We start from the raw sequence: 17891 nt of genomic DNA on the forward strand, positions 1-17891 counted from the left end.
AGTCAGTCAACACATCCGTCAGTCAGTCAGTCAACACATCCGTCCGTCCATCAGTCAGTCAACACTTCCGTCAGTCAGTCAACACATCCGTCAGTCAGTCAGTCAACACATCCGTCAGTCAGTCAGTCAACACAGCCGTCAGTCAGTCAGTCAACACATCCGTCAGTCAGTCAGTCAACACATCCGTCAGTCAATACGTCAGTCAGTCAATACGACAGTCAGTCAACACATCCATCAATCAGTCAACACATCCGTCAGTAAGTCAACATATCAGTCAGTCAGTCAACATATCAGTCAGTATGTCAGTCAGTCAGTACGTCAGTCAACACGTCAGTCAGTCAGTCAACACTTCCGATTGTCAGTCAGTCAACACATCCCTGTCAGTCAACACGTCCGTCAGTCAGTCAAACACGTCCGTCAGTCAGTCAACACGTCCGTCAGTCAGTCAACACGTCCGTCAGTCAGTCAACACGTCCGTCAGTCAGTCAACACGTCCGTCAGTCAACGTCAACACGTCAGTCAGTCAACGTCAACACGTCAGTCAGTCAACATCAACATGTCAGTCAACATCAACATGTCAGTCAACACATCAGTCAACACGTCAGTCAACACGCCAGTCAGTCAACACTTCAGTGAGTATGTCAGTCAACACGTCAGTCAGTCAGTCAGTCAACACGTCAGTCAGTACGTAAGTCAGTCAATCAACACTACAGTTAGTCAACACATCAGTCAGTCAACACCTCCGTCAGTCAGTCAACACATCTGTTTGTCAGTTAGTCAACATGTTAGTACGTCAGTTAGTCACCACGTCAGTACGTCAGTCAACACATCAATATGTCATACAGTCAACACGTCAGTACGTCAACAAGTCAGTCAGTATGTCAGTCAACAAGACAGTCAGTCAGTACATCAGTCAACAAGTAAGTCAGTAAGTACATCAGTCAACAAGTAAGTCAGTAAGTACATCAGTCAACACATCAGTCAGTCAAAACGTCTATCAGTATTTCAGTCAACACGTCTGGCAGTACGTACGTCAGTCAGTCTGTAGGTCAGTCAGCACGTCCGACAGTCAACAAGTCAGTCAGTACGTCAGTCAACAAGTCAGTCAGTACGTCAGTCAGTCAACACGTCAGTCAGTCAGTCAGTCAGTACTTCAGTCAGTCAGTCAACACGTCAGTCAGTCAGTCAACACGTCAGTCAGTACATCAGTCAACACATCCGTCAGTCGGTCAACACATCCATCAGTTGGTCAACACATCCGTCAGTCGGTCAGTCAACACATCCCTCAGTCAAAACGTCAGTCAGTCAGTCAACAAGTCAGTAGGTACATCAGGCAGTATGTTAGTCAACATATCAGTCAGTATGTCAGTCAACACATCCGTCAGTCAGTCAACACATCCATCAGTTGGTCAACACATCCGTCAGTCGGTCAGTCAACACATCCCTCAGTCAAAACGTCAGACAGTCAACATGTCAGTAGGTACATCAGTCAGTATGTTAGTCAACATATCAGTCAGTATGTCAGTCAACACATCCGTCAGTCAGTCAACACATCCGTCAGTCAGTCAACATGTCAGTAGGTACATCAGTCAGTATGTCAGTCAACACATCAGTCAGTATGTCAGTCAACACATCCGTCAGTCAGTCAGTCAACACATCTGTCAGTCAGTCAGTCAACACATCCGTCAGTCAGTCAGTCAACACATCCGTCAGTCAGTCAACACATCCGTCAGTCAGTCAACACATCCGTCAGTCAGTCAGTCAAAACATCCATCAGTCAGTCAGTCAACACATCCGTCAGTCAATACGTCAGTCAGTCAACACATCCATGAGTCAGTCAACACATCCATGAGTCAGTCAACACATCCATCAGCAAGTCAACATATCAGTCAGTCAACACGTCAGTCAGTCAGTCAACATATCAGTCAGTCAACATGTCAGTCAGTAAGTCAGTCAACACGTCAGTCAGTAAGTCAGTCAACACGTCAGTCAGTACATCAGTCAGTCAACACATCCGTCAGTCAACAGACAGTCAACACGTCAGTCACAGTCAACACGTCAGTCAGACAGTCAACACGTCAGTCAGACAGTCAACACGTCAGTCAGACAGTCAACACGTCAGTCAGACAGTCAACACGTCAGTCAGTCAACACATCAGTCAGTTAGTCAACACATCAGTCAGTGAGTCAACACGCAGTGAGTCTGTCAAAACGTCAGTAAGACAACACGTCAGTAAGTCAGTCAACATGTCAGTCAACACATCAGTCAGTCAGTCAACATGTCAGTAGTACATCAGTCAACACAACTCAACACATCAGTCATCACATCCGTCTGTCAGACAACACATCTGTCTGTCAGTCAACACGTCAGTCAGTCAACATGTCAGTCAGTCAGTCAACATGTCAGTAAGTCAGTCAACACAACCGTCAGTCAGTCAACACATCCATCAATCAGTCAACACATCCAGTCAGTCAGTACATCCAGTCAGTCAGTCAACACATCCATCAGTCAGTCAACACATCCATCAGTCAACACATGTCAGTCGGTATGTCAGTCAATCAAGACGCAGTCAGTCAGTACGTCAGTCAACACATCCGTCAACACATCGTCAGTTCAGTCAACACGTCAGTCATTCAGTCAACACGTCAGTCAGTCAACACGTCAGTCAGTAAACACATCAGTCAGTCAACACGTCAGTCAACATGTCAGTCATTCAACATGTCAGTCAGTATCTCAGTCAACACGTCCGTCAGTCAGTCAGTCAGTCAACACCTCAGTCAGTCAACACGCAGTCAGTCAGTCAACATGTCAGTAGTACATCAGTCAACACATCAGTCAGTACATCAGGCAACACATCCGTCAGTCAGTCAGTCAACACGCAGTCAGTCAGTCAACATGTCAGTAGTACATCAGTCAACACATCAGTCAGTACATCAGGCAACACATCCGTCAGTCAGTCAGTCAACACGTCAGTCAGACCAGTAAACATGTCCGTCAGTCCGGTCAACACGTCCGTCAGTCCAGTCAACCAACACGTCCTTCAGTCAGTCAACACGTCCTTCAGTCAGTCAACACGTCCTTCAGTCAGTCAGTACGTCCTTCAGTCAGTCAGTACGTCCTTCAGTCAGTCAACACATCAGTCAGTCAGTCAGTCAACACATCCGTCAGTCAGTCAGTCAACACATCCGTCAGTCAGTCAGTCAGTCAACACGCCAGTCAGTCAACACGCCAGTCAGTCAACACGTCAGTCAGTCATTCAACACATCCATCAGTCAGTCAGTCAACACATCCATCAGTCAGTCAATCAACACATCCATCAGTCAGTCAGTCAACACGTCAGTCAGTACTTCAGTCAGTCAGTCAACACGTCAGTCAGTACATCAGTCAACACATCCGTCAGTCGGTCAACACATCCATCAGTTGGTCAACACATCCGTCAGTCGGTCAGTCAACACATCCCTCAGTCAAAACGTCAGTCAGTCAGTCAACATGTCAGTAGGTACATCAGTCAGTATGTTAGTCAACATATCAGTCAGTATGTCAGTCAACACATCCGTCAGTCAGTCAACACATCTGTCAGTCACTCAGTCAGTCAGTCAACACATCCGTCAGTCAAAACGTCAGTCAGTCAGTCAACATGTCAGTAGGTACATCAGTCAGTATGTCAGTCAACATATCAGTCAGTCAGTCAACACATCCGTCAGTCAGTCAGTCAACACATCCGTCAGTCAGTCAGTCAACACATCCGTCAGTCAGTCAACACATCCGTCAGTCAGTCAACACGTCAGTCAGTCAGTCAACACGTCAGTCAGTCAGTCAACACATCCGTCAGTCACTCAGTCAGTCAACACATCCGTCAGTCAGTCAGTCAACACATCCGTCAGTCAATACGTCAGTCAGTCAACACATCCATGAGTCAGTCAACACATCCGTCAGCAAGTCAACATATCAGTCAGTCAACACATCCGTCAGTAAGTCAACATATCAGTCAGTCAACACGTCAGTCAGTATGTCAGTCAGTCAGTATGTCAGTCAACATGCCAGTCAGTAAGTCAGTCAACACGTCAGTCAGTACATCAGTCAGTCAACACATCCATCAGTCAGTCAACACATCCGTCAGTCAACAGACAGTCAACACGTCAGTCAGACAGTCAATACGTCAGTCAGACAGTCAACACATCAGTCAGACAGTCAACACATCAGTCAGTCAGTCAACACATCAGTCAGTCAGTCAACACGTCAGTCAGTGAGTCAACACGCAGTGAGTCTGTCAAAACGTCAGTCAGACAACACGTCAGTCAGTCAGTCAACATGTCAGTCAACACATAAGTCAGTCAGCCAACATGTCAGTAGTACATCAGTCAACACAACTCAACACATCAGTCAACACATCCGTCAGTCAGTCAACACGTCTGTCAGACAACACATCTGTCTGTCAGTCAACACGTCAGTCAGTCAACATGTCAGTCAGTCAGTCAACATGTCAGTCAGTCAGTCAACACATCCATCAGTCAGTCAACACATCTGTCAGTCAGTCAACACATCCGTCAGTCAGTCAACACATCCGTCAGTCAGTCAACACATGTCAGTCAGTATGTCAGTCAGTCAAGACGCAGTCAGTAAGTACGTCAGTCAACACATCCGTCAACACATCCGTCAGTTCAGTCAACACGTCAGTCATTCAGTCAACACATCCGTCAGTCAACATGTCAGTCAGTCAACACGTCAGTCAGTCAACACGTCAGTCAGTCAGTCAACACATCAGTCAGTCAGTCAACATGTCAGTCATTCAACATGTCAGTCAGTATCTCAGTCAACACGTCCGTCAGTCAGTCAGTCAGTCAACACCTCAGTCAGTCAACACGTCCGTCAGTCAACATGTCAGTAGTACATCAGTCAGTACATCAGGCAACACATCCGTCAGTCAGTCAGTCAACACACAGTCAGTCAGTACACTTGTCAGTCAGTACATCAGTCAACACATCCGTCACCACATCCGTCAGTTCAGTCAACACGTCAGTCAGTCCAGTCAACATGTCCATCAGTCCGGTCAACACGTCCGTCATACCAGTCAACACGTCCGTCAGTCCAGTCAATCAACATGTCCTTCAGTCAGTCAACATGTCCTTCAGTCAGTCAACATGTCCTTCAGTCAGTCAACACGTCCTTCAGTCAGTCAACACGTCCTTCAGTCAGTCAACACGTCCTTCAGTCAGTCAGTACGTCCTTCAGTCAGTCAGTCAACACATCAGTCAGTCAACACATCCGTCAGTCAACATGTCAGTCAGTCAACACGTCAGTCAGTCAACACGTCAGTCAGTCAGTCAACACATCAGTCAGTCAGTCAACATGTCAGTCATTCAACATGTCAGTCAGTATCTCAGTCAACACGTCCGTCAGTCAGTCAGTCAGTCAACACCTCAGTCAGTCAACACGTCCGTCAGTCAACATGTCAGTAGTACATCAGTCAGTACATCAGGCAACACATCCGTCAGTCAGTCAGTCAACACGCAGTCAGTCAGTACACTTGTCAGTCAGTACATCAGTCAACACATCCGTCACCACATCCGTCAGTTCAGTCAACACGTCAGTCAGTCCAGTCAACATGTCCATCAGTCCGGTCAACACGTCCGTCATACCAGTCAACACGTCCGTCAGTCCAGTCAATCAACATGTCCTTCAGTCAGTCAACATGTCCTTCAGTCAGTCAACACGTCCTTCAGTCAGTCAACACGTCCTTCAGTCAGTCAACACGTCCTTCAGTCAGTCAGTACGTCCTTCAGTCAGTCAGTACGTCCTTCAGTCAGTCAGTCAACACATCAGTCAGTCAACACATCAGTCAGTCAACACATCCGTCAGTCAGTCAGTCAACACATCCGTCAGTCATCAAATCCGTCAGTCAGTCAGTCAACACATCCGTCAGTCAGTCAACACGTCAGTCAGTCAACACGTCAGTCAGTCAGTCAGTCAACACATCCATCAGTCAGTCAGTCAGTACATCCATCAGTCAGTCAATCAACACATCCATCAGTCAGTCAGTCAACACATCAGTCAAGCAGTCAACACATCAGTCAAGCAGTCAACACGTCAGTCAAGCAAGCAGTCAACACGTCAGTCAAGCAGTCAACACGTCAGTCAAGCAGTCAACACGTCAGTCAGGCAACACGTCCATCAGTCAGTCAACACATCATTCAGTCAGTCAGTCAACACGCAGCCAGTCAGTCAGTACATCTGTCAACACATCCGTCAACATGCCCGTCAGTCAACACGTCAGTCAGTCAACACGTCAGTCAGTCAACACGTCAGTCATTCAACATGTCAGTCAGTACGCCAGTCAACACGTCCGTCAGTCAGTCAGTCAGTCAGTCAGTCAACACCTCAGTCAGTCAACACGCAGTCAGTCAGTCAACATGTCAGTCAGTACATCAGGCAACACATCAGTCAGTCAGTCAGTCAACACGCAGTCAGTCAACTTGTCAGTCAGTACATCAGTCAACACATCCGTCAACACATCCGTCAGTCAGACCAGTCAACACGTCAGTCAGACCAGTCAACACGTCAGTCAGACCAGTCAACACGTCCGTCAGTCAATCAACACGTCTGTCAGTCAACACGTCCTTCAGTCAGTCAACACGTCAGTTAGTACATCAGTCAGTCAACACGTCAGTCAGTACATCAGTCAGTCAGTCAGTCAACACATCCGTCAGTCAGTCAGTCAACACATTCATCAGTCAGTCAGTCAACACATCCATCAGTCAGTCAGTCAACACATCCATCAGTCAGTCAGTCAACACATCCATCAGTCAGTCAGTCAACACATCCATCAGTCAGTCAGTCAACACATCCATCAACACGTCAGTCAAGCAGTCAACACGTCAGTCAGTCAACATGTAAGTCAGGCAACACGTCCATCAGTCAGTCAACATGTCCATCAGTCAGTCAGTCAACACATCATTCAGTCAATCAACAAATCAGTCAGTCAGTCAACAAATCAGTCAGTCAGTCAACACGTCAGTCAACACGTCAGTCAGTCAGTCAACACATCAGTCAGTTAGTCAATACGTCAGTCAATATGTCAGTCAGTCAATACGTCTACTGTATACAGTAATACTGTACATGTCTGTTAACCAATCAATCAAATGAACAATCAATCAGTTCAACATATGTTTACCTGCAGACGCAGCCCTACTCGCGAGGCCATGGCTGGAGGGCGAGGGGGGAGGGGGGGGCGTGCAGACGCAGACGCAGACGCACCACAGTCCAGCCCGAGAGAGAGAGGAACCTGAAGGAAAAGAGAGAAAAAAGGTGGTGTTAGAATACTATGTTACAAGGTCACACAGGTCCATCCAGTGTAAGGCCTCATGTCTCAGTGGTCATCAACCCCACCAACCCAAAATCACCATGTCCTTCTAATCATCTACAGAGGAAAACTAGACTATCAATCACATTCATTGCTAATGGATCAATTATTGTAATCAACAAGGACATAATCTACCACCATATCCCTCCAGATATGTACCCCTGTCTCTCAACAGCTCTAAGTCAGGACAGCTCGAACATACAGTAAATATCTGTACAGTACATCAGTCTGTTTATGCTGTATTAGCCAGTCATATGATGTCTGGCCATCTAATGAATAACATCACTCTAAATGTTTCCATACCAGACACAGACAATGCCATATATTCACTGTCTGTTAACAAGGAGCTACCCCAGGGCTTTAGAACAGGGGGGACGAGAGGACAACTGGAACACCAGTCACACACACACACACACACACACACACACACACACACACACACACACACACACACACACACACACCAGACATCTATTAGATGTGTTTAGTACCATCTATGGTGTTCACATCATGTAAACATAAACAAGTGACTTTAATAAAAACATGCCATTAGGATGAACGATCTTATTAATTTAGTGAATGACTAGCAAAGTAGCCAGTCTTTCAGCATAAGAACATGTCTTTAGGCATCTTTGGAGTAGATACGTGCCCTATTCAATCATATTAATGTTGTCTTCAGGATAAGACAAAAACAACATATTTACAGTTTGAAACTAAAAAGGAATCTCAAGCGCAAGTCACTGTTATTGCCTTTTCCTCAAGGTGGTTTAGATTGAACAACACCATGCATAAGGAGGCAGTGGAAGATGGGTGGGGAGAGGTTTGGGGAGAAGAGTGGGGTAGGGTGGAGGAGCATCAGATCAACCCCCACCAGGCCCAAGCCTTGAGCCTAGGAGCGTAACCATGGTTACCATTGGGGAAGTCATGTGGGAGTCATGTGGTCCTGTTGTTGTGTGGTGGTCATGTGAGCAGCCTTTCGAAGGGAACACCCTCAACCTCGCCCACCTCCACACCATTCCTTCCTCCACCACCCACCCACCTGTCACTCAATTAGGAAAGCCCCAGAGTTCCCCTTTCAGCAGTGTTAAAACTACTCTTGATCTGGTGTTATTCTATCTTCTGGGACTGTTCCTTTCAGAGTAATCAAATTTGAGTCAATGTCAATAAAAGTGCAGCCGTGGCCTGATAGTGTGTTTCTACCGTCTCATCCAGATGCACAATAAGAAGCCATGCCAGAGGCACCAACCAATCAAAGCAGACTTCTCATCCTTTCATCAGACACACAGCCCATATATGGGCATAGAGAGAGCGCGAGAGAGAAGAGGGGGGGCGGAGGAGAAAAAAAAGCGCATTGTGTGTGAGGTACAATAAGAAGGGCAGCTCCTATTGAGAAGGACTGAGGCCGCCTGTTGTCCGCCGTGTACATTTCAGTGCCTGAGGTGCACACACTGCCCGCTTTGTGCCCACTGGCTGGTCCACACTCACACACTTTTGACTCCAAGAGCGGTCTACTACAGCGTGACAGCAAAGCCTCAAACTACACACAGTGAACCAACACTCAACTTAGGAACAAACTAATACCACTACTGCTGCTATTAACACTACATGTCCTAATTCTATACCACTTTTACTTCTGCAAATACACTATATCAGAAACATGACATGACCCCCCAAAAATACCTCTTGTCCACCACTACTACTACCAAAACAAAACACTGACAGGCCCTGTGCTCAAGCAGGTTCTTTCTTGCAACACTATTCCATCCCATAACTCTAAAAGTACTTGAAAGACAACCCTCACCTACCTGAACATACCCATCCAACACACACACACACACACACACACCCACACACACACACACTGTATTTATACACCTTGACGAATGGGGTGATTACATCTCAAAACTCAAATCGGCTCGGGTAGGAATGCTTGCCAGAGGGAGACAAGTGCCTCTGTGTCCACTACAAAGTTTAGCTTAGCATTCGTTTAGCTTAGCATGCTAATCTTTCCTGCACATCTGTGATCAAGCAGAGCTTCATGTTAGCATGCCTCGATGTGCTCTAGCGGGTTAAGGCTTAGCATGTTAGCTAGCAAACCTTTATGTGATAGGCCTGTGACCATTTTTTGCTTAGCTTAACGCTAATGCATAACAACACTCACAAGGACATACAGTTGAAGTCAGAAGTTTACATACACCTTAGGCAAATACATTTAAACTCAGTTTTTCACAATTCCTGACATTTAATTCTAGTTAAATTCCCTGTCTTAGGTCAGTTAGGATGACCACTTTATTTTCAGAATGTAAAATGTCAGAACAATTGTAGAGAGAATGATTTATTTCAGCTTTTATTTCTTTCATCACATTCCCAGTGGGTCAGAAGTTCACAAACACTCAATTAGTATTTGGTAGCGTTGCCTTTAAATTGTTTAACTTGGGTCAAATGTTTTGGGTAGCCTTCCACAAGCTTCCTACAATAAGTTGGGTGAATTTCTGCCCATTCCTCCTGACAGAGCTGGTGTAACTGAGTCAGGTTTGTAGGCCTCCTTGCTCGCACATGCTTTTTCAGTTCTGCCCACACATTTTCGATAGGATTGATGTCAGGGCTTTGTGCTAGCCACGCCAATACCTTGACTTTGTTGTCCTTAAGTCATTTTGCCACAACTTTGGAAGTATGCTTGGGGTCATTGGCCATTTGGAAGACCCATTTGTGACCAAACTTTAACTTCCTGACTGATGTCTTGATGTTGCTTCAATATATCCACATAATTTTTCATCCTCATGTAGTCATCTATTTTGTGAAGTGCACCAGTCCCTCCTGCAGCAAAGCACCCCCACAACATGATGCTGCCACCTCCGTGCTTCACGGATGGGATGGTGTTCTTCGGCTTGCAAGCCTCCTCCTTTTTCCTCCAAACATAATGACGGTCATTATGGACAAACAGTTCTATTTTTGTTTCATCACACCAGAGGACATTTCTCCAAAAAGTATGATCTTTGTCCCCATGTGCAATTGCAAACTGTAGTCTGGCTTTTTTATGGGGGTTTTTGAGCAGTTGCTTCTTCCTTGCTGAGCGGCCTTTCAGGTTCTGTCGATTATAGGACTCGTTTTACTGTGGATATAGATACTTTTGTACCCGTTTCCTCTAGCATCTTCACAAGGTCCTTTGCTGTTGTTCTGGGATTGATTTGCACTTTTCGCACCAAAGTACGTTCATCTCTAGGGGACAGAACGCGTCTCCCTCCTGAGCGGTATGAAGGCTGCGTGGTCCCATGGTGTTTATACTTCCGTACTATTGATGGTACAGATGAACGTGGTACCTTCAGGTGTTTGGAAATTGCTCCCAAGGATGAACCAGACTTGTGGAGGTCTACAATTGTTTTTCTGAGGTCTTGGCTGATTTCTTTTGATTTTCCCATGATGTCAAGCAAGAGGCACTGAGTTTGAAGGTAGGCCTTGAAATACATCCACAGGTACATCTCCAATTGACTCAAATGTCAATTAGCCTATCAGAAACTTCTAAAGCCATGACACCATTTTCTGGAATTTTCCAAGCTGTTTAACGGCACAGTCAACTTAGTGTATGTACACTTCTGACCCACTGGAATTGTGATACACTGAATTATAAGTGAAATAATCTCTCTGTAAACAATTGTTGAAAAAATGACTTGTGTCATGCACAAAGTAGATGTCCTAACTGACTTGCCAAAACTATAGTTTGTTTAACAAGAAATTTGTGGAATGGTTGAAAAAGTAGTTTTAATGACTCCAAACTAAGTGTATTTAAACTTCCGACTTCAACTGTATGTTCCGTTCCAAATAGAGCCCTTGCTCCTACACGAAAGTAAACGATTGGGAACATGATACTAAAATAGTAAAACTTTAAACTAGCAGAGGGCTGCGCGACATGCTTCAACAGTTAGTGTCTGGCTAAGCTTCCCCACTGGACACCTCCTGAATCACTTCTCAGTGCTGCCAGTGCATTCTTTCACGCTCTCTGAAACACACTCTGCTCACACCGCCATGATGACATTATTGGTTTATTCGGCTCGCCATTTTGCCGAAGTAGCAGCTATTCTTCCTGGGGTCCACACAAAAACAGATGACACAAAGTTACAAAAGACTTAGACAAGGTCACACACACACTTTAAATACAACGATATATAACAAATACAACTAAAGAATAGTGTGTGTAGATTGTGAGTGTTAGAGTGGGCCTGTGTGTGTGTGTGTGTGTGTGTGTGTAATTTCACAGTTCCTACTTTGCCATGAGCTGTTGTTTTGTCCATTTGTTTTATGTAATTTTGCGGTTTGCTTGAGTAATTGGAGATGGGAGTTCCATGCAATCATGGTTCTGGATAACACTGTGCATTGCCAAAACACTAAAGCCACTACATGTAACCGAACAAAGGAGTTTCAATTCAAAGTACTACATCGTTTTTTATGAGCCCTGATAATCTTAATAAAATGAAAAAATGAATATTACCTATGTGTTTGAGGGAGTGTAGACAAATAGGTACTTCATCACATATTTTGTCAATGTTGGAAAATCCAGTCTTTTTGGTCTGAAATTCTCCATGTTATTCAGGACATCACAGATATTATTATTCAACTAGACCCAGGTCATCTCCTCCTAGGTATTGTTCCTGTGGATACACTCCAATCCTCTCCACTTACTTCCGGCGCCGACAGAGATGGCCGCCTTGCTTCACATTCCTAGGAAACTATGCAGTATTTAGTTTTTTTGTGTGTTATTTCTTACATTGTTACCCCAGGAATTCTTAGGTTTTATTACATACAGTCGGGAGGAACTATTGGATATAAGAGCAACGTCAACTCACCAACATTATGACCAGAAATACGACTTTCCCGAAGCAGATCCTCTGTTTGGCCCACCACCCAGGACAATGGATCGGATCCCAGCCGGCGACCCAAAACAACGGCGCCGCAGAAGGGGCAGATGGAGCAGTCTTCTGGTCAGGCTCCGTAGACGGGCACATCGCGCACCGCTCCCAAGCATACTTCTCGCCAATATCCAGTCTCTTGACAACAAGGTAGACGAAATCGGATCAAGGGTTGCCTTCCAGAGAGACATCAGAGATTGCAACGTTCTTCGTTTCACAGAAACATGGCTCACTCGGGATACGTCATCAGAGTCGGTACAGCCACCTGGCTTCTTCACGCATCGCGCCGACAGAAACAAACATCTCTCTGGTAAGAAGAAGGGTGGGGGTGTATGCCTTATGATTAACGAGACGTGGTGTGATCATAACAACATACAGGAACTCAAGTCCTTTTGTTCACCTGACCTAGAATTCCTTGCAATCAAATGCCATCCGCATTATCTACCAAGAGAATTCTCTTCGATCATAATCACAGTCGTGTATATCCCACCCAAGCAGACACATCGACGGCCCTGAAAAACTTCATCTGACTCCATGTAAACTGGAAACCACATATCCTGAAGGTACATTTATTGTAGCTGGGGATTTTAACAAGGCTAATCTGAAAACAAGGCTCCCAAAATTTTATCAGCATACCAAATGCGCGACCCGGGCAGGCAAAACCCTGGATCATTGTTATTCTAACTTCCGCAACGCATATAAAGCCCTCCCCCGCCCTCCTTTCGGCAAATCTGACCACGACTCCATTTTGTTGCTCCCAGCCTATAGACAGAAACTAAAACAGGAAGCGCCCGTGCTCAGTTCTGTTCAACGCTGGTCCGACCAATCGGATTCCACGATTCAAGATTGCTTCGATCACGTGGACTGGGATATGTTCCGCATAGCGTCGGACAATAACATTGATGAATACGCTGATTCGGTGAGCGAGTTTATTAGCAAGTGCGTCGGTGATGTTGTACACACAGCGTCTATTAAAACATTCCCCAACATTCCCTCCCAGCAAAACATTCCCCCCCCCCCAGCGAACCAATGCTTTAAATCAGGGCAAGGTGACCGGAAACATGACCGAATACAAACAGTGTAGCTATTTCCTCCGCAAGGCAATCAAACAAGCTAAGCGTCAGTATAGAGACAACGTAGAGTCGCAATTCAACAGCTCGGACACGAGTGGTATGTGGCAGGGTCTACAGTCAATCACGGACTACAAAAGGAAAACCAGCCCCGTCGCGGACCACGATGTCTTGCACCCAGACAAACTAAACAACTTCTTTGCTCGCTTTGAGGACAATACAGTGCCACTGACACGGCCCGCTACCAAAACTTGCGGGATCTCCTTCACTGCAGCCAACGTGAGTAAAACATTTAAACGTGTTAACCCTCGCAAGGCTGCCGGCTCAGACGGCATCCCCAGCACGCACTCTTACGGACATATTCAATCAATCCTTATCCCAGTCTGCTGTTCCCACATTGCTTCAAGAGGGCCACCATTGTTCCTGTTCCAAAGAAAGCGAAGGTAACTGAGCTAAATGACTATCGCCCCCGTAGCACTCACTTCCGTCATCATGAAGTGCTTTGAGAGACTAGTCAAGGACCATATCACCTCCACCTTACCTGACACCCTAGACCCAGTCCAATTTGCTTACCGCCTCAATAGGTCCACAGACGACGCAATCGCAATCACACTGCACATTGCCCTAACCCATCTGGACAAGAGGAATACCTATGTAAGAATGCTGTTCATCGACTACAGCTCAGTATTTAACACCATATTGCCCTCCAAACTCGTCATTAAGCTAGAGACACTGGGTCTCAACCCCGCCCTGTGCAACTGGGTCCTGGACTTCCTGACGGGCCGCCCCCAGGTGGTGAGGGTAGGTAACAACATCTCCACCTCACTGATCCTCAACACTGGGGCCCCACAAGGGTGCGTTCTCAGCCCTCTCCTGTACTCCCTGTTCACCCATGCACGCCTCCAACTCAATCATCAAGTTTGCAAATGACACTACAGTGGTAGGCTTGATTACCAACAACGACGAGACAGCCTACAGGGAGGTGGTGAGGGCCCTCGGAGTGTGGTGTCAGGAAAATAACCTCACACTCAATGTCAACAAAACAAAGGAGATGATCGTAGACTTCAGGAAACAGCAGAGGGAGCAGCCCCCTATCCACATCGACAGGACAGTAGTGGAGAAGGTGGAAAATTAAGGTCCTCGGCGCACACATCACGGACAAACTGAAATGGTCCACCCACACAGACAGCGTGGTGAAGAAGGCGCAGCAGTGTCTCTTCAACCTCAGGAGGCTGAAGAAATTCGGCTTGTCACCAAAAACCCTCAAACTTTTACAGATGCACAATCGAGCGCATCCTGTCGGGCTGTATCACCGCCCGGTACGGCAACTGCTCCGCCCACAACTGTAAGGCTCTCCAGAGGGTAGTGAGATCTGCACAACGCATCACCAGGGGCAAACTACCTGCCCTCCAGGACACCTACACCACCCGATGTCACAGAAAGGCCAAAAAGATAATCAAGGACAACATCCAACCGAGCCACTGCCTGTTCACCCCGCTATCATCCAGAAGGCGAGGTCAGTACAGGTGCATCAAAGCGGGGACCGAGAGACTGAAAAACAGCTTCTATATCAAGGCCATCAGACTGTTAAACAGCCATCACTAGCATTGAGTGGCTGCTGCCAACATACTGACTCATCTCTAGCCACTTTAATAATGACAAATTGATGTAATAAATGTATCACTAGCCACTTTAAACAATGCCACTTTATATAATGTTTACATACCCTACATTACTCATCTCATATGTATATACTGTACTCTATACCATCTACTGCATCTTGCCTATGCCGTTCGGCCATCGCTCATTCATATATTTTTATGTACATATTCTTATTCATTCCTTTACACTTGTGTAAAGGTAGTTGTTGTGAAATTGTTAGGTTAGATTACTTGTTAGATATTACTGCATGGTCGGAACTAGAAGCACAAGCATTTCGCTACACTCGCATTAACATCTGCTAACCATGTGTATGTGACAAATAAAATTGGATTTAAAATTGATCATCTTTTAGCAGCAGCAAGGAAATGTAACAAAATGCTGGAAAAATGAACATGCACCCTCAAAAGATATGTGGTCAGGTCTATGCGGGGAACTTTCTGACATGGAGAGAATTACTTAAATCTTGTAACAGACAGCATAGGTATGAAAGTGTCTGGTCAGAGTTCCTGACATATCGGCTGAGAGAAATTGATGATAAAAAGATTGTGGGGGCAGTTTTGTTAGATTTCAGTGCAGCTTTTGACATTATCGATCATTGTCTGCTGCTGGAAAAACGTGTGTGTTGCGGCTTTACACCCCCTACTATATTGTAGATAAAGAGTTACCTGTCCAATAGAACACAGAGGGTGTTCTTTAATGGAAGCATCTCCAACATAACTTGATTCTACCTATATTTTACCTATATTTTCCCCAGGGCAGCTGTCTAGAGCCCTTACTTTTTTCTATCTTTACTAACGACATGCCACTGGCTTTGAGTAAAGTCAGTGTGTATGTATGCGGATGACTCAACAATATACACATCAGCTACTACAGCGACTGAAATGACTGCAACACTTAAAGAGCTACAGATAGTTTCAGAATGGGTGGCAAGGAATTTTATTAGTCCTAAATATTTCTAAAACTAAAAGCATTGTATTTGGGACAAATCATTCACTCCGTGGTGGAAAAAGTACTAAATTGTCATACTTGAGTAAAAGTAAAGATACTTTTACTTGAGTCATTTTCTATTAAGGGACGTCACCCAGTAAAATACTACTTGAGTAATGGTCTAAAAGTATTTGGTTTTAAATGTACTTAAGCATCAAAAGTAAAAGTATAAATAATTTCAAATTCCTTATATTAAACCAGACGGCACAATTGTATTTCCTTTCTTTATTGACGGATATCCAGGGGCACACTCCAACACTCAGACATAATTTACAAACAAATAATTTGTGTTTAGTGAGTAGGTCAGATCAGATGCAGTAGGGATGACCAGGGATGTTCTCTTGATAAGTGTGTGAATTGGACACTTTTCCTGTCAAAATGTAACGAGTACTTTTGGGTGTCAGGGAAAATGTATGCAGCAAAAAGTACAGGATTTTCTTTCGGAATGTAGTGAAGTAAAAGTTGCCAAAAATAGAATTAGTAAAGTACAGATACCCCGCCAAAATCCTTAAGTAGTACTTTAAAGTATTTTTACTTAAGTACTTTACACCACTGCATTCACTAAACCCTAAACCTCAACAAAATCTTGTAATGAATAATGTGGAAATTGCCTGGAGTAACCCTGGATGTGGCAATTGCTTGGAGTAACCCTGGATTGTAAACTGTCATGGTCAAAACATACTGATACAACTCTAGCTAAGATGGGGAGAAGTCTGTCCATAATAAAGCGCTGCTCTGCCTTCTTAACAACACTACCAACAAGGCAGGTCCTACAGGCCCTAGTTTTGTTTGCACCTGAACTACTGTTCAGTCGTGTGGTCAGGTGCCACAAAGAGGGACAGGAAAATTACAATTGGCTCAGGACAGGGCAGCACGGCTGGCCCTTAAAAGTATACAGGGAGCTAACAATGCTATGCATGTCAATCTCTCATGGCTCAAAGTGGAGGAGAGTGATTTCATCACTACTTGTTTATGTAAGAAGTGTTGACAAGCTGAATGCACTGGGCTGTCTGTTTAAACTACTAGCACACATGCATACCCCACAAGACATACCACCAGAAGTCTCTTCACAATCCTAAAGTCCAGAATAGACTATGGGAAACGCATGACTACATGGAACTCTATTCCACATCAGGTAACTGACGCAAGCAGTAGAATCTGAATTAAAAAACAGATAAAATAAAAAATACACATTATGGAACAGCGGGGACTGTGAAGACGCAAAGGTACAGAAACACATGCATACAAGCACATTATAATATTGTTGTGTTATATATTTTGTATTGTAGATATGTAGTAGTGTAATGTTGTATGATGTACTATTTTATCTTTTGGCAGCAGCTAAATAGGGATCCCTAATAAATACAAAATATAAATACAGTCTCATTTCCACATCTCACTTAGTGACACACTGTTACCGGCAGCGGGTTCTCCCACACGGCCCTCCAATTGCCTGGCATCCACTTGGTTTCGCAGGCATCTGTGACGCGGTGGGAGCACAAAGCGGCCATTGTGTGCCAGACACTGTGATGTCACAGCGGCTCAGCTTCAAAGCTCTCTTTATATGGGATAATAACAACAGAACCCTGTGAGTTCGTATTTAGAATTTGTCGTCGCACATTGAGATTCGTGGTAGCAAGTACGATTCACAAATGTGCAATTAAATTTCGCAAACTTATATCATGTGTGAAATATGTAACAACGGTGGCAAACTTGACATTTGAATACATTCAATAAGATTTGCAAGCATAATTTATTTTCAGAATTATTACTAGTCCATTTACGACTATGAATATTCTGCTGTGAATCAAAACTACACTTACATTTTTTTAGCTTTGCACGCTCTGAGTTCTGTCACATTACTAAGATATTTGTAAGTTTGTAGAAAGAAATTCGCTAGTAAAATTT

General features: G+C 44.8%; 1 protein-coding gene across 2 annotated transcripts in view; it reads right to left on the reverse strand.

The window, feature by feature from the left end:
• The window catches only part of tfeb (transcription factor EB), a 136523-nt gene that overhangs the window by 44789 nt on the left and 73843 nt on the right, over positions 1 to 17891 (reverse strand). For both annotated transcript variants that reach the window (XM_014166987.2, XM_014166986.2), the window contains exon 3: positions 7172 to 7282. In XM_014166987.2, the coding sequence (XP_014022462.1) occupies positions 7172 to 7201 (30 nt within the window). In that variant the 5' untranslated portion in view covers positions 7202 to 7282. The remainder of the gene's footprint in view (positions 1 to 7171; positions 7283 to 17891) is intronic.

This window comes from Salmo salar, chromosome ssa22 (genome assembly GCF_905237065.1).
Source record: "Salmo salar chromosome ssa22, Ssal_v3.1, whole genome shotgun sequence".
NCBI classification, from domain to species: domain Eukaryota; kingdom Metazoa; phylum Chordata; class Actinopteri; order Salmoniformes; family Salmonidae; genus Salmo; species Salmo salar.